The 26,633-nt window shown below is 50.3% G+C and overlaps 2 protein-coding genes across 3 annotated transcripts; one reads left to right on the forward strand and one right to left on the reverse strand.

The window, feature by feature from the left end:
* Positions 1-263: 263 nt before the first annotated feature.
* On the reverse strand, positions 264-16,658 carry Matn4 (matrilin 4). 2 transcript variants are annotated; one of them, XM_075963002.1, is made up of 11 exons: positions 16,162-16,658; positions 13,648-13,761; positions 12,382-12,951; positions 11,222-11,344; positions 7,575-7,697; positions 7,352-7,474; positions 7,136-7,258; positions 3,856-4,269; positions 3,603-3,755; positions 672-779; positions 264-593 (listed from the first exon to the last, which is right to left on the reverse strand). In XM_075963002.1, the coding sequence occupies exons 2-11, from the start codon at positions 13,724-13,726 to the stop codon at positions 535-537; spliced, it is 1,875 nt and encodes a 624-aa protein (XP_075819117.1). In that variant the 5' UTR covers positions 13,727-13,761; positions 16,162-16,658; the 3' UTR covers positions 264-534. The 2 variants fall into 2 exon arrangements, with proteins under 2 accessions (XP_075819117.1, XP_075819118.1); XM_075963003.1 differs by lacking the exon at positions 16,162-16,658 and adding an exon at positions 15,083-15,268 and having other exon boundaries at positions 269-593.
* Positions 14,776-25,441, forward strand: Rbpjl (recombination signal binding protein for immunoglobulin kappa J region like). Its single transcript, XM_075963005.1, has 12 exons — positions 14,776-14,923; positions 16,130-16,232; positions 17,338-17,463; positions 19,266-19,336; positions 19,513-19,628; positions 19,868-20,042; positions 22,044-22,181; positions 22,547-22,656; positions 22,902-23,054; positions 24,541-24,696; positions 24,801-24,904; positions 25,005-25,441. Exons 1-12 carry the CDS (start codon positions 14,902-14,904, stop codon positions 25,276-25,278), a joined length of 1,548 nt encoding a protein of 515 aa, XP_075819120.1. The 5' UTR covers positions 14,776-14,901; the 3' UTR covers positions 25,279-25,441.
* The last annotated feature ends 1,192 nt before the right edge of the window (positions 25,442-26,633 follow it).

Genomic DNA, 26,633 nt, shown 5'->3' on the forward strand with positions numbered 1-26,633 from the left:
CGAAGTGATGGAGGATGCGGGACTCAGACTTGCTCAGACTCAAGGGTTCTTGGGGCACCCCCTCCTTCCCTGCGTCCTGCATAACGGGCCATCTGTTCTGGGCTGAATAAACAAGGAACGGGAAGCGGCGGCCGGGCCCCCTGTCCCTAGCCCCCGTCCTGCACAATGCGCCTTTCTCCGAGAGGACGCCGTCCGGGCGCCTGCGAGAGAGCTCCATCTGAACTCCCTTCCCCCTGGCGGGGCAGCAATAGCCACAAACCGACGCAGTGGAAACCCGTATAGGCTTTTTTTTTTTTAAGAAAACAAAACAAATTTAAAAAAAGAAAGAAATCCAACAAAGAACTGGACTCAGCACGCGGCGAGGGCATGCGAGTGTAGCGTGTTTCCCCACCAGCACCTCCCCATCTCATCCCACTCCAAATCCGGCTTCTGGTCCAGGCGAGGCCAGCTCTAAGGCAGCGCTGGGGGCCCGCCAGCGCCCCCTCCCGGACGGTTCATGCCGCGGGGCACGGGTGCTCAGACGGCAGGCGACCTTCACTTTCGGCTAGCCAGCTGGTTCTCCAGCTCCTCCAGGCGCTCTGTCAGCTGGGCCAGTGCGCAGTTAAGGAAGATGTGGGCTCAGAGATTCTCTCACCTGCCCTGCAGCCCGCGCCTCCAGGCCCAAAGGATATGATTCTGCGTCAGGCTCTCAAGCGCTCCCAGCGTGCGGCCCTGGAACTCCACGAGACTTTCGCATTCGCAGGGACTCCGAAGTTCTGTCCCCGCGCCAATGCCCTCCTCTGCAAGCAGAGCACCAAGAGTCAGGAGAGTGAGCCAAAGGAAGCCCTTCGGTCTGCGGCCTTGACCTTCTGATCTCTACCAAGTCGATGGTTGAGTCTATACAGGCTTTGGATTCAAACCTGGCCTGAGTTCCAGCCAAGGAGCCCAGAAGTCCTGGGGAAAACTCAACCCCTGTAATCCTCAATTCCTGCATCTGTAGAGAGAATCTAGTTTACCCACTGGTGGTTGTGAGGATTAGACTATTTGTGTATGTGTACAAATTCTGAAACCCCGGTGCTTTCTGGGATATCCACGGAGCTTACTAGAATCCAGATTTTGATTCATAATGAGGGTCTGTATTTTCAATAAGCTCCTAAAACATGCGGATATTAAAGTCTATGGATTTCACTTTGATTAGAAATAACCTAGAGGCCAAGCAGTAGTGGCGCACCTCTTCAATCCTAGCACTAGGGAGGCAAAGGCAGGCGGATCTCTGTGAGTTCCAGGCCAGCCTAGTCTACAAAGCAAGTTTCAGGACAGATAGGACTGAGAAACCCTGTCTCAAAAAAAATAAAATAAAATAAAGACTCCAGAGTGACAAACACTCTCCACACGAGACATAAAAAACAACAGGAGTGTTCCGTATCTGTCACACCCGACTGGGTAACCACAAGTCACCTGGAGCTACTTAGCCCTGGAAATGTGGCAGCTGCATCTAAGTACTCAGTTTGTGTTTTATTTACTGTGTTCAGTTGTAATTCATTATACACAGAGAGCAACTGAAAACCACACTGACACAATGCCTAAAGCCATGCCAGGCACAAGCCAACCCTGTACCAGCATTCCTCAGACTGTAGTCTGTGGACAAGCAGAAGACCATAACCTAGGAATAAACATAGGTTTTGTCCAACCCTACCCCAGACCTACTGAGTCACGGTGAAGCCCAACAATATGTGATTCCATTGGTTCTGAAGAAAATAATGTTTAAATTAAGGATCCACATATATCTCCACATGCATTTCAGCATCCGAGAGTGGAGTACAGTTTTTCTTAACGGGACATAAATAAAATGATGGTGAATCTTACCAGAGATAGCGTCACTGTAAGCCCATGCCTTTTTATTATGTACGTGTATGGTGTGTGCGTGCGTGTGTGTGTGTGTGTGTGTGTGTGTGTGTGTGTGTGTACATGCCACAGCACTCCTGTGGAAATCAGAGATCAACTTTTGGGAGTCAGCTCTCTCCTTCCACCTTGTTGAGACGGGGTCTCTGGTTGTTTCTGCCCCCCTGTGTACACTCAGGCTAGGGTGTATTTCCAGGCTAGCTGGCCTACAAGCTCGCAGGGTCTCCTTCTGTCTTCCCCTTCCATCTTGCTGTAGGGATGCTGGGTACAGGTGCGACTGTATCATACCTGGCTTTTTGTGAATGTGTTCCAGGACAGAACTCAGGTCATCAGGCTTGCGTGGCAACTGCTTTTACCTGCTGTGCCACCTCACCCATTCCCATTCTCAATATTACAGGTAATAAAGTCATTGGCACAATTCTTGGCACTTGCCCTCCCTATAAAGTTAGCATTATGACTCCCATACTTGGCAAACTACTTTGTGTCATATTACTTGATGGTCTCAGTAACAACCCCAACAGGATTGCCTATGGCTTTAGAATCGTAGCCACAGAGGATCACGGAAGAAAGAGGATCAGACCAGGCCATACTACAGCCAGCCAATGAGGAGCCTTAACCAGAGAGCCCCAACTTGCCTCAGAAATCTAAAGTTGGCAGCAACTTTGAGCATCCTTCCCCTTGCAGAAAAGGGTGAGGAGGGGAGAAGGGACTTATCCAGAATCCCCTGCAAATGACAGGGTCAGGACAGGAAAGGCCCTAAAGCCCAGTGCTTCCAAAACACCTTAGTTAATCATTAGAGTTGATTACAGAGACTCTGCTCTGGGCACAGCCCTGCTGACCTACCTCCATGGGCAGTGCCTGACATACTAGATGGAGAATCCCATCTTAGCCCTGTGTTGGACTCTAAAGACCCTGGGGTCAAAATCAAGACCTCCCAAGAAACTCTGTCCCTTATAAGGTCCAACTGCCACCCCCTACCACACACACACACACACACACACACACACACACACAGGTACATCTGAGTCTGTATCCCTCAGGTACATTAGAGTGATTGCATTTATGGTCTGTGTCCCCCAGAAAGCTCAAGCTACTGTGTTAAAACCCAGTCCTGTCACTTTGCCAAGTCCATAAAGTTGAACTCCAACAAGCTGGAGGGCTATAGTTGGTTCCACTTACCTATGCTGAATTTGGCTGGCTTTTTACAGTTTTCTCCCGGGCTGGAGAGATGGCTCAATGGTTAAGAACACTGGCTGCTCTTTCAGAGGACCTGGTTCAATGCCCAACACCCACGTGGTGGTTCACAACTATGTGTAACTCCAGTCCCAGGGAATCCGACCCCCCCCCCTTCTGGCCAACACAAGCACCAGGCACATATGTGGTGCACAGACATACATGCAGGCAAAAGACGCACATAAAAATGCAATAAAAATAAAATTATGTTTTCTCAAAGTATTCCAAACACTATTAATTTGAGCAACAAATCAAGAGCTTCCTTGATTCTGATGTGCACCCAAAACACTTGCGGGTCTGACTCATTGTCTGGGGCCTATGTTTCTGACAAGCTACAGTAGGAGACAGGCCTCTGCTGGTCCGGGCTTAAATAACAAGCTCTGTGTAGAGAGCTGTGATGGCTGAAGGGTGTGTGAAGTGCTGAGGACAGGGTATCTATGAGAGGCAGGGCAACAAAAGACCAGAAGGCCCAGGGGAGATGCGCTCACCTGGGCAAATGCTGCCTTTGAGATTCTCCAGCAGGTGAGTCATGGTGCCAAAATCGGGAGAGTAAGACACATGCAGCTCGGACGGTTCTGATGCGATCTCACGCAGTTCTTCCTCCACCGCCTTACCCACGCCCACAGCATACATGACGATACCTAGAGGGCCCAGGCACTCGAGAGGTCTCCAAGCTTCGAGAAAACTGCCTCCCGGCCGCCCACTCCAACCCCACCCAAGTCCATCCCTTGCCAAACTTACCTTCCTCTTTTGCACGAGCTGCCCACACGGAAATGTCGTCCTGAGAGCGGCCATCAGTGAATACCAAGCCCACACGAGGCACATTAAGGTCCCGAGGCCGTGCACCCTGCGCCTCTGAGAAGCTGTGCTCCACCATGTGGCGCAGCGCCAGGCCAGTCATGGTGCCCCGCTCCATGTACTCCACAGCCAGGACTGCCTGCTTCACCTCCGCTGCGGTGCCATAGCGGCCCAGAGGGAACTCGGTGCGCACCCGGCTGGAGAACTGCACCAGGCCAATGCGTGTGCCTTCGGGGGACACGTCCAGGAAATCCACGATCTGGTTCACAAAGCGCTTCACCAGCTCGAAGTTCTGTGGGCGCACACTCTTGGAGCCATCCACCAGGAGAACAAGATCCACATGGCCCTCCCGGCACCCTGCCAAGGAGAAGGTTTGGATGGAGGGGTCAGGTCCTTGATCAGCAGAGCCACATACTCAACCATATTCACCGCCAGTATTAATTATATAATGCATGCCAGTTATGGGTCCTGCCCTGCGTGCCACTGGTGTGTTCAATCACTGCTACCATGGTTACACCATCCTCTTTTATATGACAGACTTTAATGGGTTAGTGCTTAGCACTAACCAAATGCTCTGCTAAAAAGCATTTTTTTCGGCCGGGCAGTGGTGACGCATGCCTTTAAACCCAGCACTCAGGAGGCAGAGGCAGGTGGATCTCTGTGAGTTCAAGGCCAGCCTGGTCTACAGAGCAAGTTCCAGGACAGCTAGGACTGCTACACAGAGAAACCCCATCTCGAAAAAAACAAAACAAAACAAGGAAACATTATTTTAAATAACCAACAGAAACAATACCACCACAGCTATCATTCATCGATGACCTAGTACCTATCTTCTGTCACAATTCGAAGCATCGTATCTGTATTAATAGCAATGACAAAAACACCACTTACTGGTGTGTACCATGTGTCAGGCACTGAAAACGCGCACTGTGTTCACTTTCTCCTTGAGTGTTATCCCGTTCTCTATAAACTGGGATTCAGAAGGATAAAGTAATTTGCTTCCATAGTTAGTAGTGGCAAAGTCAAGACTGGAAGGCAGGGTTAGCTAAACCACAAACTGCTGGACCTGATCTCTACATCCTTGCCCCCTTTGCTCTGAACCAGGAGATTCGGAAGTACCCCAAGGAGCACAACAACAAGGAAAACATAATCCTGGTCCATGAGCTCAGGAAAGAATGTGACCGGGTGAGGCATGCCATCTGCTACAGCTAAAGAAAGTGCATCATGAAGGGACACAAGGGAGCCCAAGAGAGGATAAATCATTTTACCTGGAGAGGCCGAGAAAGGCTACACGGAGGTGGTGAAATTCAGTTCAGTATTTGATTTGGATTGGATAACCGTGTAATTCAAAGCTCATAGACCAGAACCCTTCCTCCTAACGAAATCATCTTTGGGAGTCCATATGCTAGAAGCTTGGTCCCCAGTGTGGCAGGACAGAGTGGTGATTAAGACCTGCAGGGTCTATTTTCCATCACTATGACAAGAATACCTAGCATAAGTAACTCAGAGGTGAAAGGATTTGTTCCAGATCATGTCCATGGCTGTCTGGCTCCATGGCCTTTGACCTGGGGTAATGCTGACATCAGGAGAATGGTGGAAGAAAGCCACACCCTCCATTATAAAAGGAGAGACGGACAGGAAGGGACCGGATCAAAACACTCTTCAAACAGGACGAGGTGGCACAGGCCTGTAATCTCAGCACTTGGGAGACTGAGATAGGATTCCTGTGAGTTCAAGGCCAGCCTGGAATACTCATCAGTAGCTCAGTTGGTGGAGTTGCTGCCTAGGACGTACCAAGTTCTGAGTTAGGTCCTGAGGCAGGAGGATTAGGAAGCTCAAGGTCATTATCAGTTACTTAGCTAGTACAAGGCCAGCTTATGCAATATGAAACCCTGTCTCAAAAAAGAAAGAAACTCTCAAAAGACATATACACTCCATGACCCTTTTTCCCCAGCTGGGGCCCAACTTCTACAGTTTCACCTCCCAACAGCCCAAAACTCTACTCCCATACTTAATCTATGCTTGGATTAATCAATTAATAAAGGCAAAACCCTTGTGATCCAATCACTTCCAAGAAGTCCAGGCTCTGAACATTCTTGCATTAAAGACCAAGCCTTTGATACATGAGTCCTGAGAGGAAACACTTTATATCGAAACCATAGCAGGCCTTCTGGGAGATAATTAGGTCATGGAGCATGCCCTAGGAAGAAAGTAATGCCAATATCAAAGAATGGAGTAGGTCTCGAGAGACTAGCTTAATGATCCTGACAGCAAATCGTTACAAAGGACAGGCAATCTCCTGTATTTGATCCCTGGTACACACACGCTCCTCACTCTCAAGATGGTCATGTGGCCATCACCAACACTGAGATGTTGATACTATGCTCTTGGACCTACAGATTTGGGTTCCATAAGCTTTGTTCTTTATAAGTCGCCCAGCGTTGAGCAACACACAACAGCACAGCCACACGGCAACCTGAATGTCACCCGGTGTTGAGCAACACACAACAGCATTGCCACAGAGCAACCTGGATGGACGAATGCACTCTGACGACGAGGAATTTGCCAAGGCAAGAAGAGACATTCTAGAAGGTTGATGGAAGCACGTACAAAGGAATGGGAGCTGGGAAGCTCATGCTACATTTGGGAAGAAGTAGGCCAGTGTGACTAAAAGGTTCAAGTGTAGCAAGAGATGGGCTAGAGTTGACTAAAGCGAGATTGTAATGAGCTTAAGTGATACCTTCAAAACTGACCTCAGCCCACAACGAGAAACGAGAATAATAATATATCACGATGCACTTCACATTCTTACATGGAACTAAACTGCTGCCTCATGAAGCAATACTTGCTTTCCTAAGACCAGGAAACCGTTTTCTCTTCTTTCCCTTAAATGCTGATTTTAACCCACTAATTTGGTTTCATTATCCATTAATGTGGTTGTACCCAGCCCTGGAAAAACTCAAGGGAAAGGCATTTGATCTTTATTTTGTAGACACTGGTGAGCCACAAAAGGATTTTGAGTGAAGGAGGAATATGATTAGATACAGATTTTGAAATCAGCCTTGGCAGCAGGGAAGAGGACTGGTTGGAACAGAAGCTGGGAATAAGCCCATCCCCCCCGCAGACAGACATCCACACCACATCTTTGGGGCTATAACAAGGGCATTGAGGAGGTCAGATTGTAGGCAATGGGGCAGAAGAAGACCCTCTGCCTATAACTCACGGTCGCAGCTCTTGCCATCAGCCTGAAGTCGCCTCCCCTCAGGGCACAGGCAGCGGAAGGAAAGACCCTCACTCACACACTGGAACTCACAGCCGTGATCCACGCCATTGCAGAAGTCCCTGACTTAGAGGAGATACCAAGCAGAAAGAGTCAGGTTAGACCCCAGCACCTAGAATCACCTCCCATTCTCTACAAATCTGAGAGACACCTCCTCACCCCGACAGCTCCTCCCATCAGGCAGCAGGTCGTGGCCCTCTCTGCAGCGGCACTGTGGCCCCGCTAGGGTGCTCACACACTCGTGCTCGCAGCTATGGTTCCCAAAGCTGCAGTAGTCAATGGCTGAAGGAAGGAAGAAATGGAAGGATATCACTTCTGGGTGAAGCCAGCAGGAGTCTCGGTCTAGCATGTTCACAGGGGTGGGTGAGCAGGGCTTACTTACCCCTGCAGCTCCTCTGGTCCTGCTGGAGTGCAAAGCCAGCTCGACAACGGCAGAAATAAGAGTCCAGGAAGTTGACACAGAGGTGTTCGCAACCGTGAGTCCCTTCTGCACAGAGGTCCATGGCTGGGAAGAAGATGGAGTCATCGCTCAGAGCTGTATTTCACAGCCGGGCCACACAGCCCTCAGAGGAGCTCTTTAACAAAGTCTGGGGCTGAGCATCAAGGAGATGGCGTGGTCTGTGAAGTGCCTGCCGCATAAGCGTGAGAACCTAAGTGTGTCAGGATCCCCAGCATCCACACGAAAGCTGGGTATGGTTGCTGTAACCCTAGCTCTGAGATGGGCAAAGACAGGCAGATCTCCAGAGACCACTGGCAAACCATACTAGCCAATGGTGAGCTCCAGCTCCAGTGGGAGGACTTGTCTCAAAAAAAAGAAAGAGGAGCTGCCAGGCAGTGGTGGTGCATGCCTTTAATTCAGGCGCTCAGAAGGCAGAGGCAGACAGAGCTCTGTGAGTTCAAGGCCAACCTGGTCTTCAGAGAGAGAGTTCTAGGACAGCCAGGGCTACACAAAGAAACTCTGTCTCAAAAAAAATCTTAAAAAGAAGAGAAAACAAACAAATAAATAAACAAAATTTCAGGAGATCACTCCATGGTTAACACAATATTTGCCTCACAAGCCTATGACCTGAGTTCAAAACCCATTTCAAGTCCACAGAGTTGTCCTCTGGCCTCCACATGCACACTGCCACACACACACACACACACACACACACACACACACACACACACCTGAACTCACACGTGATACACACTAATAATAATCAAAAATTGTTCGATAATGATGAAGTGAGGAGTGGGGGGGGAGATACTTGACACTGACCTCTGACCTCCACAGGCATTTGCATACACATACACGCACCAATTTTTTTTAATTAAAGAAAAAATGCTAACACCCATGCCTTGCCCTACCCCAAAGGTCACAATTAATTAGTCTGGTGTGCTTTCCAGACATTTGTAGTCCTCTTTCTACAGGGTCGGGTGACACTTCCCAGAGCCAAAGGGCCCACTGCTGAGTCCAGCGTGTGGAAGACTGCAGTAGGAGGCCATTGTTCATTTCCTAGCCATTTAGACTCCCAAAATAATCACACAGAAACCATAGTGCTTGCAATATTATTTGGCCAATAGCCTAAGTGTATTTCTGGCTAATTCATATCTTAAATTAATGCATCTCCATTAATTTACCTGTGGCTTACCAGGTAAAGTTCTGGCATCTGTCTCTGGCAGGACTACATGGCTTCTCCTGACTCCACCTCCCTTCTCCCAGCATTCAGTTTAGTTTTCCCCACCTAGCTCTGTTATTCCCTGCTCTGCTATAGGCTCAAAGCAGTTACTTTATTCATTAACCGATGGTATTTACAACATACAGGGGGGAATCCCACATCAGAGGAGGATCCCATCCTCCACAAGCTCAATGGCTCACAGCTGAGTGTGAGGAGCAGCATCTTCACCTGTCCGAGAAACGCGGTAGGAAGAAGCTGTTTACTATTTCCTTCTGAAGGGGCAGAAGGAAGACCTGTTGCTGGATAGATTACTTTGACGGTTTGGATATGCAAAGATGGCCTAGATCTGAACTGGGGAAAATGGTGAAATTTTGGGATTCCTGGAGAAGGGACTTCAGGGGACAGGCGGAGATACGTCACAGATAGGATGAAGTTTTGTAGCCCTGTGAACTAAAGATGGCAATGGGGAAATCCCTGTAGTAGGATAATTGAGGGCTTCCAGAAACAAGGGCATCTAGTGGCAATTACAAGTAATGTTTTTCTTTGTATGTTTGAGTTTTACATTACTCATATCCCTGCCCACCTCCACCTTTTACAAAATGGACATGTGTACACGTACATATGAAAGCAGAGCCTTCTGTGCACATATGTTTAAACTGAAGACTGTAACAAGGTGAGCACATGGGACTAAAATTTGGGAAAATATCATAAGTAAAAAGAATGCAGCAAGGTGAGGCACAGTGGAGCATATCAGTTATCACCGTACTCTGAAGGTTAGGGCAGAAGGGTCATAAACTTGAGATACACATCAAGAAAGTAAAGGAGAGGTGGGGGAGACAAAAGAAGAGGAGAAGAGAAGAGAAGAGAAGAGAAGAGAAGAGAAGAGAAGAGAAGAGAAGAGAAGAGAAGAGATGAGGAGGGGAGGGGAGGGGAAGGGAGAAGGGAAGGGAAGGGAAGGTCAAAGGAAGAAGAGGAAGGGAATTAAACAAAAACCCAGAGCAAAATATAGCTACCAAAATGCACGTTCTAGATACCTTAGGAAAAGAATGTTGACAGTAATCAAATAAGGTGCATATCAAACCTTTTTAAGCTTGACTTTTGAATATTTGTGTGTGTGTGCGCGCTGGTGTGCACAACTGTATGGCACTCAGATCAGAAGGGTGTTGGACATCTTCCTCATCGCTCTCCACCTATTCCTTTGAGGCAGCATCTCTCCCTAGACCTGGAGCTCCTGTTTTCTTGGCTACGCTGGAGACCAGCAAGTCCCAGAGAGCTTCCTGTCTCTACCCACCTCAGAGCTGGGGTTACAGGCACTTCCCAGATGACTGTCTGGTCATGACCACTGAGATCCAAATTCCAGTCTTCATGATTATGTAGCAAGTGCTCTTAACCACTTTGAGCCATCTCTCCAGCCCCCCAAAACCTTTCCAAGTTTCTAAACAGAAGAAGACCCAGGTGGTATCTGGGTTATTGGGATCACATGACCTCTTTTTCCAGACTGTGAAGTTAAAACTGTGGAACTAGTTGCTGTGAATGTATGGAAGTCTCCTAATACAAAGTCTGATATAACTGGGACTATGTGAGTGGTAGAAAACACAGTCCCAGGAATACTCACCAAAATATGCTCATCACAAAGAAAAACCCAAATATTCATATATGTTTGCTTTTTTTAAAAAAAGCCACTCACCAAAAAGAAAAAAAAAACAATCATCTAACGAAGGTATCACACATCATAGCTTTTCAGAATTAAAGTGAAAAAAAAATAGTCAGGCGAAGATGGCACATGCCTTTAATCCCAGCACTCAGAAGGCAGAGGCAGGCGGATCTCTGTGAGTTCGAGACCAGCCTGGTCTACACACCAAATTCCAGGACAGGCTCCAAAGCTACAGAGAAACCTTCTTGTCTCAAAAATAAATAAATAAATAAATAAATTCGCAGAGAGGAGAGGAGGCACCACAGAGAGAGAGCTGAGGTGCAGAGGTAAGAATGAAGAACATTCAGGGTGAAGAGTTGAGAAGGCCGCATAGCTGAGGATATCCCAGCGGTGTCTAAATGAGAAACTTGAAGGGTTGGACTTGGAGGAGACAGGAGAAACAAGTCTGGGAGGTGGATTGGAGACAGGTAGGCGATTGTACCAAACGGAGGAGAAAGAGTACAAAAACAACGATTAACTGGGTGGGGTCAAGACTCCTAGATCTGGTTCACCATAGACTTGTGTGGCCCCAATTAATATCCCCTCTTTCTGTGGCTTGTAAGATAAAGGGGGCGTGCTTCTACTTCCAAAGGACTTGCCAAAATCGTTGTTGTGATGCTGGGAAGGCAAAGAAGGTTCAGGAACAATGAGACCCCAGGATGGGGCAGTGCTCACCCAAACACTTCTTGTTATCTGGGGCTAGCTTGTAGCCAGAGTTGCAGGTGCAGTAGAAGGTTCCTGCAGCATTGACACACTGGTGTTGGCAGCCATGTCCCTGCTCGGCACACAGGTCCTTGCCTGAGGACACACAAGGAGAAAATCAGCAGAGAACAGGGGAGCAGAAGTGTCCAAGGAGAGGGCTCAATGGTAGGCAGCGGGGTCTTGAAGTAAATACCCAAGTCTGAACTTGGGTAGGCTATGGATTCCTTTCTTTGAGAGGGCCAGTCCAGGGGAGAGGGCTAGGGGAAGGAAGAACCTTTGAATGGTCTTAGAAAAGAACACTGCCCTCCATGAAGAGGGTCATGCAGGAAGGTGGAGAGGTACTAAATCACAGGAGATGAAATAGCTCAACGTGTGAGAACAGAGCTAGTGCCCCATGCCTGTAATCTCAACACTTAGGAGATGGATTCGGGAGGATCTGGAATTCAAGGTCAGCCTCAACTACAAATCGATTTCAAGGCCAGTCTAGGTTACAAGAAATCTTGTAGTCATTTCCCCCCTCAAAACACATCCCCCACAAAAGTGACTAAGAGAGTTCTCATAGCTATTGTAAAGGGAGGCGGGGCTTAGAGTGGGAGGAACCATACTCCTGTGGGCGGAGCATGACTCCTGATAGCCAATGCTCTTAGTTTGGAGGGTTGATGATTCTGTTTGTTTTTTGTTAATTAATTTGGTTTTTTTTGTTTGTTTGCGACTGGGTTTCTCTGTGTAACAGCTCTGGCTGTCTTGGAACCGACTCTGTAGACCAGGCTGGCCTCAAGCTCACAGAGATCTGCCTGTCTCTGCCTCCCGGGTGCTGGGATTAAAGGTGAGTGCCAATATTGCCCAGCAGTGATTCTTGTTTAAAAGACATTTTTGTGTTGGAGTTAGACATTCAGCGTGTGACACATGACGCAAAGGACATAGCAAGTCCCTGGTCCAGCACGACTGGCTGCAGGGTGTTGTGGGACCAAGTCTGAATTGTGATGCACTTTTCTGCAGACATGAACACCCTACTGTGCCTGGAGGGTGGAGTAAAGCTGAGGGGCCACCCCACAGAGAGTGATTTGTTTGTAATGACGCAAACTTGAATGTAGCCTCTGCCAAGCCAGAGTTCGCTCAATGCTCTAACTCACCGCACAGCCGGCCCTGGAACTGCAGGCCAAACTCCTGGATGAGATCGAAGGACTCCACCAAGAAGACATGCTGGTCCAGGGGCGGTGAAGCCATGGCGCGTAGAGAGCCCACGTCTGCTCGCTGCACTCCCACCGCATAGATCTCAATGCCGCGGGCGCGCGCCTGCGCAGCCACTTCGGCCACTCGGTCTTGAGGTCTCCCGTCGGTCACGATGACCAAGATTCGCGGCACTCGCTCCTCAGATGGGCGCGCGCCTTCGGCCTCGCTGAACGCCACGTTCATGGCATACTGGATGGCCAGCCCGGTCATGGTACCCTGAGCCAGGGGCACTACCGCGCGGATGGCGCGCTCCATGTCCTCCCGGCGCGAGAATGCGCCCAGGGGAAATACACTCTGTACTTGGCTAGAATACTGGATCACGCCAACACGCGTGGCGTTCAGCCCCACGTCGAGGTTACGGAGGAGGCCTACTAGAAACTGCCGCATGGTCTCAAACTCGAAGGGGCGCACGCTGCGGGAGCTATCAATCACGAACACCAAATCCAGGGGGCCAGTGTAGCACCTAGGACCTGCGGGGAGATGGGAAAGAACTCTCTCAGGCCAACTAAAGTTGATCTCTCAGGAAAAGCCAGAAGAAATGCTGTTATCTGAATGAAACAGCGCCCAGCATATTAGCCTAACAAACATGTCTTGGACACAGCCACTCATTCATCACTGACCCAGGAAATGCACAAGTTCCCTGCATACAGCTCTGGGGGCGGTTCTGAGTCGGCATTATATATTTGAGAAGTGGGCAAAGAGATGTCCCAATCTCCAATGCCTTCATGGAACAACCAGATATCATAAATGTATGAACTGGTTCAGTTATGTCTATGATATCACAAGCCTCTGTATCCCTGCTAACGTGGGTTGTCCCAGCTACATATTGTTATAAACCCAAATGGACTGGATGTTTAGCAGGTTCTTTCATTTTTTTTTTCAGGAAAATTCTCAAAGAGGGGTTTTTATGTGAAATCGCCTGATTTTTCCATATTTTCAATATACTTCAATAAACTGCAACACCAGATGATCAGTTCTGCATGAACCCAAAACTCTACCACATACTCCAGGTGTAGAAACAACAGGAGGGGTGAGGTGGGAAGCCCAAACCCAGCCCAAAGTCCCAAGGTCCTTGCTCCCCCCACCCCAGCAATGCTGGCTGGCAATGGATGAAGGCACTGTTTCTGCACCCTTCCTCCCGTGATGAGGGCTGGGCCCCAGCTCACCTGCAGTCTGGAGCTGGATTTCCCAGGGCTGGAGAAAGAGCAGCAACAGAAGCAGTGGCCAGCAAAGGTGGCCTCTCATGGTGCTTGCAGGGTGAAAAACCGAGGTACCACAGCCTGAAGGGAACAAAACAACAGTTTGACTTCGCTCTCATCTCAGGGGGTGTGCACTTGGTTTCTGTGTATGTTCAAAATGTCTTCCCAAGCATGGTTGCACACTCAGGAGGCAGAAGCAGACAGATCTCTGTGAGTTTGAGGGCAGTCTGGTAGACATAGCCAGGGCTACATAGTGAGACCTTATCTCAAAACAAAAGCTTTATAATATTTTTTCGATGTCACCACCCTGGGATTGCTGAAATTCACAGGTGAGTCTTAGTAGAAAATGACATTTTGCAGAACTACAAGACACCAAGTAAATAAAGAGTAGACAAAACATATAAAATTCAAAAGGGGATAAACGCCTTTATAAAAAGATGTTTTACATGTATTTTTTATTGTGTGTGCATATACACACTACGACACACACAGAGGTCGAAGGCTCTCTCCTTCCATTATATGGGTCCCAGGATTAGACCGTCCTGAACTCCGGTGGTCGGTCTTAGCAGCAAGCACCTTTACCCACTGAGCCATTCTACCAATCCCCCCCCCCAAAAAAAGCCTTTTTTCAATACCAGGTACAGCGTTAAATGAGTTCATTCGATGTGGCATTAACTCTCTACCCAGTTCTGACACTCGAGGCAGTTGTTGGCTTGGCGGCACCTATTCAGAAAAAGAGGTTTAAAGAAATTAAATGCTGCTAGCCAGCCTCGCGCAGCAGGAAAGTGGCCACACCGGGATAGAATCCTGTCTGTCTGGCCTGGGAATCAGCCAAGGTGCTCCATACTCTCTTCTTCAGCAGAGAGAAGCCAACCCCACTGAGAAGAGTAAGCCCTTTGGGATTCTAGGGTCTTTGTGGTAAGCCAGTGAGTGGGCCATGAACAAGAACTGCCTCCGCGTCTTTGTTACTCGCCTGCTCTAAGAAAAGGCCGCCAGGGGGCGCCGCTGGGTCTGGCTTCTACGGCCGTGGGAAGCCCACATCTGCCCAGCAGGTGCCCCTGCCCAGAGCAAACAGGACGCTGGGGAGCCCCGGGACCTTGAAGATAAGGCTTGGACGAAATATATCCGGTGAGAGGGTTGGGGGGTGCAGAGGTGTGGAGGGTACCGAAGAAAGAGGCACTAGACGTGCCCAGAGAGCTGCTGGGGCCCCGACCGGCGGCCATGGACCCTATGGGGACAACAGGTGAGTCTTCACCCTCCTGCATAGCCTAGAGAGGTCCCCTGAGAACGAGAACACAGACACACACACACACATACACGGACACACACAGGAGCACACAACACACACACACACGGACACACACAGGGACACACAACACACACACGGACACACAACACATACTGTACTAATGGAAAATGCAGGGCCCAAAAAGAGTGCCAGCTGAGCTCCAGACACAGAACTAAACCTAGGCCCCCCTCTTTTTCTCCAGAGTTCCCAGGTTCCCTGGCACCTAGGAATCACTAAGCCTTTCTTCCTTTCCCTACCCCACCCCCACACGGGACGCTGAGCCTGCTCAATCCATTTTTCTGTCGCTGTTTCTTGGCAAAGCAGTCCAGCGCCCCCTAACCCACCGCCGCCCCGCCCCCCCCCAGTTCCTTGAATGGGCCCATTCTGAGTAAAGCCCGTGTGTGTCTCTGGCTCCAAACTGCCTTCCTTCCCATCCGGGATTCCTTTCCCTTCTAGTTTTCCAGGCAGGGTAGAACAAAAATCCCTCTGGCAGGGCCCTGTCGTGGTAGAGTGACTGAGCTAGCAAGATATGTCAGCTGCTTGCTGGTGGAGGTAAAAGGAAGGGGCTGCCTTTTCTGGAGTGGGCCATAGCTGAGGCACCATCCGGGTTACCATCTGAGTAAAGGTCCACGGAGCCTTTGAGACTCTGTTGGCTCTTGACTGTGATCCCTCTAATCCTACTCTTGGCCTAAGTCAACACGTACTTGGTATCACCTTACCTGCACCCATGAATCTTAGAAAGCCAAAGTAGCTACGGTCTAAATTCAACTGCCATTCCCCCAGACGAAAGTCGGTCCAGGGAGGGCCAAGGGAGTCACCACTCAAGGACTTACTTTGAAGTGGTGGTCCACCAGACTGCCACTGGACCCCAGTTCTCCTAGACCTAAAGAGTCAATCCTTACATTGAGGAGGAAGTTTCTCCCACGCCCTTAGGGAAGGGAAAGCGCATTCCCGAGGAAGGGGTCTATGAGGTCAAGAGCTGACCAGGAATGGGCACTTTGGGAAGCTGTTAGAACCTAGAGGGAGGAGATTAGAGAATGAGGGCCTATGGTTAGTCGGCCTTGCTACAGGGGCATCGGAAACAGTACTGCAGGTTAGACGTGGGCACGTAGGCGGCTAAATACAGTCCCCCCACGGTTTTTTCCGCCGGCTTCCCTACAGACCCTTCGGTGCCCCCGGGCCCTTTGACTCACCTGAGCCTGCGGGACAGTTCAGAGGCAAGGCTACAGAGCGACGGGCCAAGCCTCCTAGGGAATTGGACCAGGTAACGGCGTGGGCAGCTTGCCCTAGGTGGGGACTGCCAGACAGCTAGAGCGAGGCGAGGCGGCAGCTGCATTTAACCTGGGGCGGGCGGGTGGGGAGGGGGAGCGCGGGCTGCGACCCCTCCCACTGGCAGGGAGAGATCTCCCCCTTCCTCTGAGTACTGGGGCCGGGCAAGCGCGGTGCCCCCTTCTCCTGCCACTGTCGGAGCTGCAAGCTCGAGCTGCGGGCCGGAATTCAGCTACAGCTGGAGTCGGGGCGGCGACACTCCCGGCAGCCGGAATGCTCTGGAATCCTACACGAGACACTTCCCAGAGGAGAGCCCCAAGAGGCGGAGCGGTCCTGGCCGCCGACTGCCTGGCCTGGCTGGGCTTCCAAGGACGCGCCCGGTTCTTGCCCTCAGCTGTCCCTTCCAGGAGTGATGGAAGGCCAGGACTTGGTCCTGCTAAGAGGGTTAAAAGGACTCAAAAGGACAGCCTCCGAGTTCTTAGCTCTCTTCAGGGCCCAACTGCTCATTTCCCAAATATCTCCCACCATGCTCCTTTTAATTGTGTAAGTTTTGTGAAAATCCATCCTCACCTGCTAAACCCTCAGACTGACAAGTAACAGACCCCAGAGAGCTGGCCTAGCTCACCCTACAAGGCCAGTTCTTGACTCCCTGTATTCGAAGAACGGAAAACCCTCGTAGTAATACGCCAGCGGTATTGTTTGCCCATCAGAAAGACTCGGTTCTATCTCCATCCTACTAATGTGGCTTGGGGCCTCATTCACATGTACACCCATCTGCCTGCGGGAACTGCGCTTGTGCCCTGGACCTGGGGCCGGTAAAACCTGTTTCTTCTTATTCTTCTGGGGTGAAGGCTTAATTACCATTTCCACAAAGCCCACCTCCAGATGAAGACCAAATGTAGGGCTTTCAAATGCAGCTCTTCCTCCGTGGCCCCAGACTACAACAGCCAGGAAGTCATCCACAGAGTGCAGCACCTGGGTGATCTGCACAGGCCCTTGACCCGACCCCCTGGGGGAATGGAAATCAACCCCAGTCTCCTGCTTCAGCCCACATAACCCTTGACTCTTCCAGTGGCTGGTTGTCCCATCCCTATTCCTAGGACACCCCCAGAGCACGCCACCATCCTGAGGGAAGGTGTGCGCACATGCCTGCAGCAAAGATGTGAGCAGACTGTGTGGATCCTGCATGCCAAGGTGGCTCAGAAATCCTACGGAAACGAGAAGCGGTAGGTGACTCTATCCACGCCCAGGTCTCTGCAGCCTTCAGCCCTGTACACCCTTCCAAACCTCTCACCATTTAGCTGCTTTGACATCTTGGAGGCCTTAAGGCTGGCACCTCAGGTATTGGCCAACCAGAGTCCTGTTCCTCAACCAATAATGGCCACCAACTGTGATCTACAGCAGAATTTGACAGGGACTTTCAGATCCCCACATCCCCACACATTACCCATCCATTCAGTTACTTATGAGGTTCTGTGGTCATTGCTGGGCACTAAGCATCCAGCTGCACAAGACAGATACATGGCATCTTTACTCAAGTGCAAATGAGACAGTTACCTCCCCACAAATCAGCAAAAGGATACTTTAGATTGGGATGAGAGCCACAAGGAAAACAGAGAAGGGTTACATAGTAGAAACCAGAGGGGAAAAGCTTAGCTTGAAAGGTCAAGGGGGGTCAAAGGCTCTTTAGGACGTGACATCAGAAATGGGGTACCAGTACTGAAATGGAGTCAGCCATGAAAAATCTACAAGTGTTCCAACTAGAAGGAACAGAAAATGCAAGGGCCTCAAAGCTACTAGTCCTGTAAAGCTAGTCCTGTAGGAGACAGAGAGAGACAGAGATGGAGTGGAGAGGGAAGAGAGACTGAGACTAAACAGAGGGGGGCATGTTGCAGGAAATAAACAGGAGGAGCAGAAAGTGCCCAGGTCATGTGAAGACTTAGGATTTTAAACCACTAATACAGAATAGCATAATTTGACTCATGTTTTCATCATTATTAATAATATTGCTTAATTTGTTTATATTTGGGGGTAATAAGACAGACTCTGGCTTTATAACTCGGGCTGCACTTGAACCCACAGTAATTCTCCTGTCTCAGGCCCCATCCCCTTCAGTGCCCTGTGCTGGGATTAGGATTACAGGCAAGAGCCACCAAACCCAACTTAGTTTAACTGTTTTCTTAAGATTTATTTATTTACATATTTTATGTTTATGGTGCTTTGTCTACATGCATGTCTGCACACCAGAAGAGGGCATAGGATCCCATTATGGATGGTTCTGGGTCACCATGTAGGGGCTGGGAATTAAACTCAGGACCTCTGGAAAAGCAACCAGCACTCTGAGCCATCTCTCCTGCCCCTTGACTGTTATTTTCATTGTTGTTGTTACTGTGTGGATGTGTAGATGCTACAACTCGTGTGGAGGTCAGAAGAGGACAACGCTGTGTGGTTGGTTCTCTTCTTCCACCTTTCAGTGGGTTCTGGGGATTGAACTCAGGTTGTCAGATTTGCCCTGGCAAGCATTTTATCTTCCAAGCCATAAGAAGTAATCTGGTAGATGGGCGGTGGTGGCCCATGCCTTTAATCCCAGTACTCGGGAGGCAGAGACAGGTGGATCTCTGTGAGTTCGAGGCCAGCCTGGTCTACAGAGCAAATTCCAGGCTCCAAAGCTACAGACAAACCCTGTCTCGAGAAAAGAAGGAGAAGAATAAGAAGTAATCTGGTTGCTGGGTGAAGAACAAGTTCCAAGAGGGAGAGTGACCAGGGAGAAAGAGTCGGAAGGCTGAGAGTGGGGAAGGCAGGAGGTAGCAGTTAGGATCGAGGTGGTAGGAAGCCAACGGATTCCAGATATGTTCTGAAGATGGAGTGGGCCGGACTGACAGGTTTTAATAAACAAAAGAATGTTCCGTGTTAAAGGGATTCACTCGATTAGGGGAGGAGAGGGAATTATGATTCTTTGGGTTTATGTCTCTTTGAGACACTTTCGAGACAGTGAAAATGATATATCCAGTTCTCTGCGCGTTTCCAGGTTCTTCTGTCCTCCGCCCTGTGTCTACCTCGCCGGTCCAGGCTGGAGGGTGAAGCCGCTGCAAGACCAAGGTGAGAGCGCCTTCAGGGACTGTTTTCTGCAGGTAGGGCCAACTAATTCAGCAGGGTCCTGGAGACCAGCCTTTTGCAGTGGCAGTCTCGTTGCTCCCTCTGGCGGCAAGAACTAAGTTTGACTGGTACCTTGAGTTGCCCCAATCCTTCTAGGGTTAATTCCCGTCATTTTCTAGCCCACCAGTCTGCGGAGACCGGACCCACGGTCTGCGGCTACATGGGACTGGATGGCGCGTCCGGCAATGCTCCTGAGACGCAGAAGTTGAATTTCGAAGAGCAGCCGGACTCAAGGGTGAGACTGAATGAGAGAATATCCAGATCTTGCCTTTTCTTTGCAAAGGAGAACTCCCAAGTCCTCTCCAGAAGCCAAGAGATTACTAGCGGGGAGGCCAGAGGGTGGGTTCTGATCCAGAGCCTAGCTAGTGCGGCTTCTTGTCTTCTCTGATGGGACGCATGTCATAACTGCGGAAGGTTCGCGCATCCGCTGGCAGAGTTGAAATAAGACGGGCCCCATCCCCATGAGTCCCATAGGAATTTGGTTGTGCCAAGACCCTGTACATCTCCGACGCCGATAAGAGGAAGCACTTCCGGTTAGTGCTGCGGCTTGTGCTGCGAGGAGGCCGGGAGCTGGGCACCTTCCATAGTCGCCTCATCAAGGTGATCTCCAAGCCCTCACAGAAGAAGCAGTCGCTGAAAAATACAGACCGTGAGAGGGGGTGGAGTGGGAGGGTGCCATTCAAATCCAGAGCTGTGAAGTTGGGAGGAGGGTGCAGGGGTGGAGTCAGGGGGAGAGGTGGAGACTGAGTCGAAGAAGGGAGAAGTCTGGGGAGTAGGTGGCTGGCCAAGACCAAGAGAAAAGTCACGCGCATACATGGAGATCCCCATGTGATGCAGGAAAGAGAAGAGGCACCAGATTTGAGGACGACAGTGGGGGGCTAAGAACAGATAAAATCTGCAGGCAGGTGCCAAACCTGAGGCCAGTTAAAAATGACCTTAAGGAAGTTGTGTCCCAGATCCAAGCAGTGTTCTAGGTGGCCCTTGGTATTCAGGAAACATGGATGGCGTGGTGACATCGTGTAGAATCTGGCGGTCTGGATTCGAGCCCTGCCCTGAAGTTTGCTAGCTGCCTGATTTCGGGCAGACTGATCTCGGGCAAACTGATCCCTTAGCTGGAAATAAGAGAATCTACTGAGCTGATACACATAGTTAGAAAAGTAAAGGATGGGGAGACGGCTTGGTGGGTGAAGAGCTTACACACAAGCAGCAGGGTCTGAATCTGGGTCCCCATAAAAGTAGAATGTGACCCCAGCACTGAGCAAGTAGGGACAGGGAGATCTTCCTCGGCTCTATGGTCAGAAAGTTCTAGAAAAATAGTAAGCTCTCAATCCAGTAAGAACCCGTGTCTCAGAAAATAAGGTGGAGAGTCACACACACACACATACACACACACACACACTCACACACACACACACAGGTGTGTGCACCCACCCACACATGTACACACATACTCACACACACACTCACTCACACACTCACTCACACACACTCACACACACACTCACACACACACACACACACACTCACACACACTCACACACTCACACACACATACACACACACTCACACACACTCACACACACACTCACACACATACACACACAGGTGTGTGCACCCACCCACACATGTACACACACACTCACACACACATACACACACACATACACACACACTCACACACACAGGTGTGTGCACCCACCCACACATGTACACACACACTCACACACACATACACACACATACACACACACTCACACACACAGGTGTGTGCACCCACCCACACATGTACACACACACTCACACACACATACACACACACTCACACACACAGGTGTGTGCACCCACCCACACATGTACACACATACACATGTACACACACACACTCACATACACACACATGCGCACACACACACACACACACAGGTGTGTGCACCCACCCCCACATGTACACACACATAGAAAAAAGAAAGGAAGGAAGAGAAGGGGGAAGGACAGACGGACCTATTGTATAATAAATTCAATGGAAGGGGGCCTGGACTAGGTATAAATGGTATGCCAATAGTCTGACCAGTGTTGGGAGCAGAGAGGAAGACACTGCTCAGGGCCATATCCCTGACTGGTCTAAGTCAGTGAGAAAATAAAGCTGGGTCACTGAGCACATGCCATAGGCTGGAAGACACATTGAGCTCTCGAAAAGTTCCCCTGTTCTTTCATATACGTGATCTGTGCTTGGAGGCTGGCCGCCTGTGCCACCCCTATCTGCTTCACACTTCCCGGCCTCCGGAGGCCTCCTGAACTCAGCCTAGTGTTAGCATTTGGTATTGAAGTCCTCCATGAAGACCCATGAACTCGCTCAGAGCAAAGCCCAGTGCACACCATCAGCTCCCAGCACAGTACCTACAGCCAACCAGGCCCTGAGTGACTTTGATGATCTCAGCCTACTGAACTGAAGGATGTCCGGTCATGCCGGGGAGCTGGCAAGCTCAGAAGCAGAACTAGAGTGGCCCTAGCTAACCCGTTGGGAAATTCCAATCCCTATCGTGTCCAGGCCAGTGGGCAGAGTAGGCAGGCTGTCACAGAGGACAGGAGATCATCTGGGGAGACCGAGAGACCACATGAGGCCAAGGCGCTGATCCCACTTCCCTCACAGTGTGCATCTCCTCGGGCTCCAAGGTCTCCCTCTTCAACCGCCTGCGCTCCCAGACAGTGTCCACGCGTTACCTCTCTGTGGAAGACGGGGCCTTTGTGGCCAGCGCAAGACAGTGGGCTGCCTTCACACTCCACCTGGGTAATCATAGAGCAGGCGCGGGCTGGGGGCTCCATGTGTGTTAGCATATTTAATCAACACTTCAGGAAGGTAAACCAGTGTTACTGAGCCTTGGGAGGGGAGGACAAAGGTTTGCCCCCCCACTGCCTTAGCTCACCCACTCTATTCTAATCCCTGTGGCTATGCCCTTTCCCCTCAAGCCAGTAGGTGGCTGGCCCAGGGAGCACACCTTTGTGGGGATGACGGCAGATTACCTCTCCAGGACTAGATCCCTAGTCTTCGCTTCTTCCGCCGTGGCCAGCTGTGGTGTGTCACAAAGCCAGAAGTGGAGAAGCAGGATTTGGGGCAGAAGTTCTGAAGCCTTTGTCCCTTTCTTTCATCTCCAGCTGATGAGCACCGTTCCCAAGGGGACTTTCCACCCCAGGAAGGTTACATCCGCTATGGCTCCCTCGTGCAGCTCGTCTGTACAGTCACGGGCGTCACACTGCCTCCTATGGTATGAGAAAGGACTCTGTATCCACACGGGTAACCACAGATCAGCACAGAAGTGTGACCACTGTGGGCAGGGCTGGGGGCGGTGAGGCCTGAAGGTCTAAAGACACCGATTCTCTCTTAGTGCTTCATGGGAGTGTGCCCGTGACCTCATGGCTATCAGAATAGAACTGCCTGGCTGGGAGAGCAGCCAGCCTCTGGGGAACCCCGCACCTTGCCACCCCTCTTCCTGACATCCCTCTGCTGCAGATCATCCGCAAAGTAGCCAAGCAGTGTGCCCTCCTAGACGTGGATGAACCCATTTCCCAGCTGCACAAGTGCGCATTCCAGTTCCCAGGTGACACTCCAGGAGGGGGTGGCGCCTACTTATGCCTTGCCACAGAGAAGGTGGTGCAGTTCCAGGTGAGAAACAGAGACTGCCAAGCACATCAGGAAGAATCCAGAGGCCGTAGGATGTAAGATCTTGCCCACAAAGGTTGCTGCTTCTCACACAGTAGTGCCGTCCATAGACAAGTAGAGTCACAGAATGTAGAAAAGCACTGTAATTACTGTTAGTAACCAATACTCCTTCCCAAGGGCTTTTAGATGTTGGGATATGAAATTGCAGACTATATGAACTGGAGAGATAGCTCAGTAGGTAAGAGGATCCAAGTTCAAGTCCCAGCACCCACAAAGTGGGCCACACCTTTACAGCCACCTGTAACTCCAGGTCTAAGGGATCTGACAACCTCTTCTGACCTCTGAAGGTCACACACACATGGCAAAGATTCACATATGCATACATAAAAACAAAAAAATTGCAGAATATAAACAAAATCATAGTAGGAAATAGCATTGAATATTACTGAACAAAGTTATGGAATGTCAAGGCACAAAAATTATACAGTGTGAAAAACAATAATTATTAAGTAATATTTCTTCCAAAAAATATTATTTAAGAATGTTAGTAGATAGAATCATAAAATATAGAAAACAATAATTATAGCCAGATGATGTGCACATCATCCAGCATCCAGGAGGCAGGAACAGGCAGATCTCTGAGTTCAAGGCCAGCCTGGTCTACAGAGACACCCTGTCTCAAAGAAGAAGATAAAAGGAAGAAAGACAGAGAAGGAAGAAAAGAAGGGAAGAGAAAAGAAGAAAAGAAAACTAGGTTATTAGAAACTAAACTGGTTCGCCAGGTGGTGGTAATGAGAGGCAGAGCTCTGTGAGTTCGAGGCCAGCCTGGTCTACAGAGTTAGTTTCAGGACAGGCTCCAAATGCTACACAGAGAAACCCTGTCTCAAAAACAAGAGAGGGGGGAGGAGAGAGAGAGAGAGAGAGAGAGAGAGAGAGAGAGAGAGAGAGAGAGAGAAAGAGAGAGAGGGAGAAACTGAGCTAACTAAGCTGGTTCAAGGACTTAGTGTTCTCTAAGGGAGAGGATGGAACTCTTGGGGCTGCAGAAATGGTTAGTTGGTAATGTACCTGTCCTGCCAACTCTGGCACCTGAATTCAATACCCTAGCACTCACATCTGTTTTTAAAAATTGAACACGGTGGCCCACACCTGTAATCCCAGAGCCAGGAGAATTCCAGGGCTTTTCTTAGCCAATCTAGCCTTTGGCCAACTTTAAGCTTAGTGACAGACTGTCTGGAAAATAAAGTGGAGAGCAATTGAGGAAGATTCTCCGCACACACACACACACACACACACACACACACACACACACATACAGTATAAATAAAAAATATTGTTTTAAAAGAAGAATGTATTTGGATATATATCCCATACAGTATGGGGGTCACACTCAAGCTCCCTGGAGCAGACAAACCGGAAAGCTTAGGAGGGAAACTTGATAAGGCTGAACCACTAGCGAGGCTTCAGTTCCATTCTTTGGACCTCCTGCCAGGCTTCCCTCTGCCCCAAGGAGGCCAACAGGGCGCTGCTCAACGACAGTTCTTGCTGGACCATCATTGGCACCGAGTCGGTGGAGTTCTCCTTCAGCACCAGCCTGGCCTGTACCCGGGAACCTGTGACTCCAGTGCCGCTCATCAGCACGCTGGAGGTGAACTGCAGAGTGGGCTGTCTGCCCTGGGACCCGGGAGGCTCCCACCCCTACCCCCCACACACCTTCCCTAGTCACCTACATCTGGTCCCATCCGCCCCCAGCTGAGCGGCGGAGGTGATGTGGCCACGCTGGAGCTGCACGGAGAGAATTTCCACGCTGGACTCAAGGTGTGGTTTGGAGACGTGGAAGCAGAAACTATGTTCAGGTACCGACGGCGGGGAGGTGGGAGGAGGAGGACAGCTTGGCCCCAAGGCTCAGAGGTTGGAATGTTTGCCAATCTATCCTCCATATCCCACCACCCACAGAAGCCCGCGGTCCTTGGTGTGCGTGGTGCCAGACGTGGCGGCCTTTGGCAGCGACTGGCGTTGGCTGCGCGCTCCCATTACGGTGCCGGTGAGCCTACTGCGTGCAGATGCGCTCTTCTACCCCAGCGCCTTCTCTTTCACCTACACCCCGGAATACAGCGCGCGGCCGCGGCCGCCCGACGCGCACGAGCCCGCCCCTGATGCAGATGCGCTTCTCGAGAGCATCCACCACGAGTTCACGCGCACCAACTTCCACCTCTTCTGCCCCAGCTAGGCCCCGCCGCCACCTGGCCACCTGCGGCTGACGCCTGCCGCAGTTGTCCCTAGGGAGCATACTGACCCTTTGCTGTAAAAGGGCAGGAGGGAGGGAGATTTCTCACGTGTCCTCAGGCCACTCGCTAGCCTCAACTGTCAATCAAGAGTGATGTTCTACCGTCTTCACGGTTTGGGGTGTGTCCTGTTTGGTTTGTTTTGTTGTAACCTTGTAGATCCATCCTTCTGTCTTTGTCTCTTTCTGGCTTTTCTGAGTCCTTGACAGACGCTGAGGATCCATGCCTAGGGGATCTGTGTCCCCACTTGAAAACAAGTCACATGACTACTGCTAGCTCGTCTTGGGCGCTGATCCTATCTGGGGTCCCTCTTAGAACTAGGCATCAGCCCCTGGCTACGCACCCTATGGCACCCTTGCCTAGGTTTGATCTCTGGCCCACAATATTAGCAGTTGGGCAGTGTCCTGGGACAGAAGTCAAGCTTTGTCCTCTTTGATTACCCATAGCCACTTCTCCTTCAGGCCCAGTAGGAAGCAGTCTGAGGATAAAGATCGCTCTACAGTCCAGGTATAGGTGGATGAGAACTGTGGCAGGGGGTGTGGGGCAATGGGGTGCTTCTGGGTGCTCCCCAGATCCTGTCCAACTCAGAATCTGATAGAGCAGTATCTTTAGGACTCTGTAGAGAAGAAATGCCGTTGGAGAGAGCAGACATCCTAAGCCTGGCGGACATCTGAAAACCCTGGCAGCCAGCAACTAGCTATTCCGCCATGCCAAGCAAGACAATATCACAGATACAGAGGCAAACCTGGGGCCTCTTCAGACCAAAACTTTCCCAGGCAAGACAGAAGTTATGAGACAACTGGGCAATAATGGAACTGAGAAATGGGTCTCTGAGCATAGAGCCATGGCTGGAACCACAGCCCCTCTCTGGTCAGCCTTCCCTTTCCCTGCCTGCTCTGGGCTTATATGGAAAAGGAGACCCTGGAGGACCCTGGCTTGGGCTGTGAAAACCAAAGACAGACAACAGTGAGTGTCAGCCTCTGGTCTTGCCTGGTAGAGAGAACTGACTTGAAATACGGGCTCAGTCTCCAACCAAACCACCCTGAACATGCCAAATCCCCTCTGAAATGTGGGTTCAAAGCTCTAATGAGCTGGAACTTTCCTTAACCCTTGGAGGAAGAGGTCACTTCCTGTAAGACCTCCCACCCACAAGTGTGGAAAGTCCCATATGAAAACAACAATAAGATTTGTTCATGCTGGGTGGTGGTGGCACACACCTTTAGGTCCAGCTCTCTGGAGACTGAAGCAGACAGATTTCTGTGAGTTTGAGGCCACCCTGGTCTACAGAGTGAATTTCAGG

This window comes from Microtus pennsylvanicus, chromosome 2, assembly GCF_037038515.1.
Source record: "Microtus pennsylvanicus isolate mMicPen1 chromosome 2, mMicPen1.hap1, whole genome shotgun sequence".
In the NCBI taxonomy this organism is placed as follows: Eukaryota; Metazoa; Chordata; class Mammalia; order Rodentia; family Cricetidae; genus Microtus; species Microtus pennsylvanicus.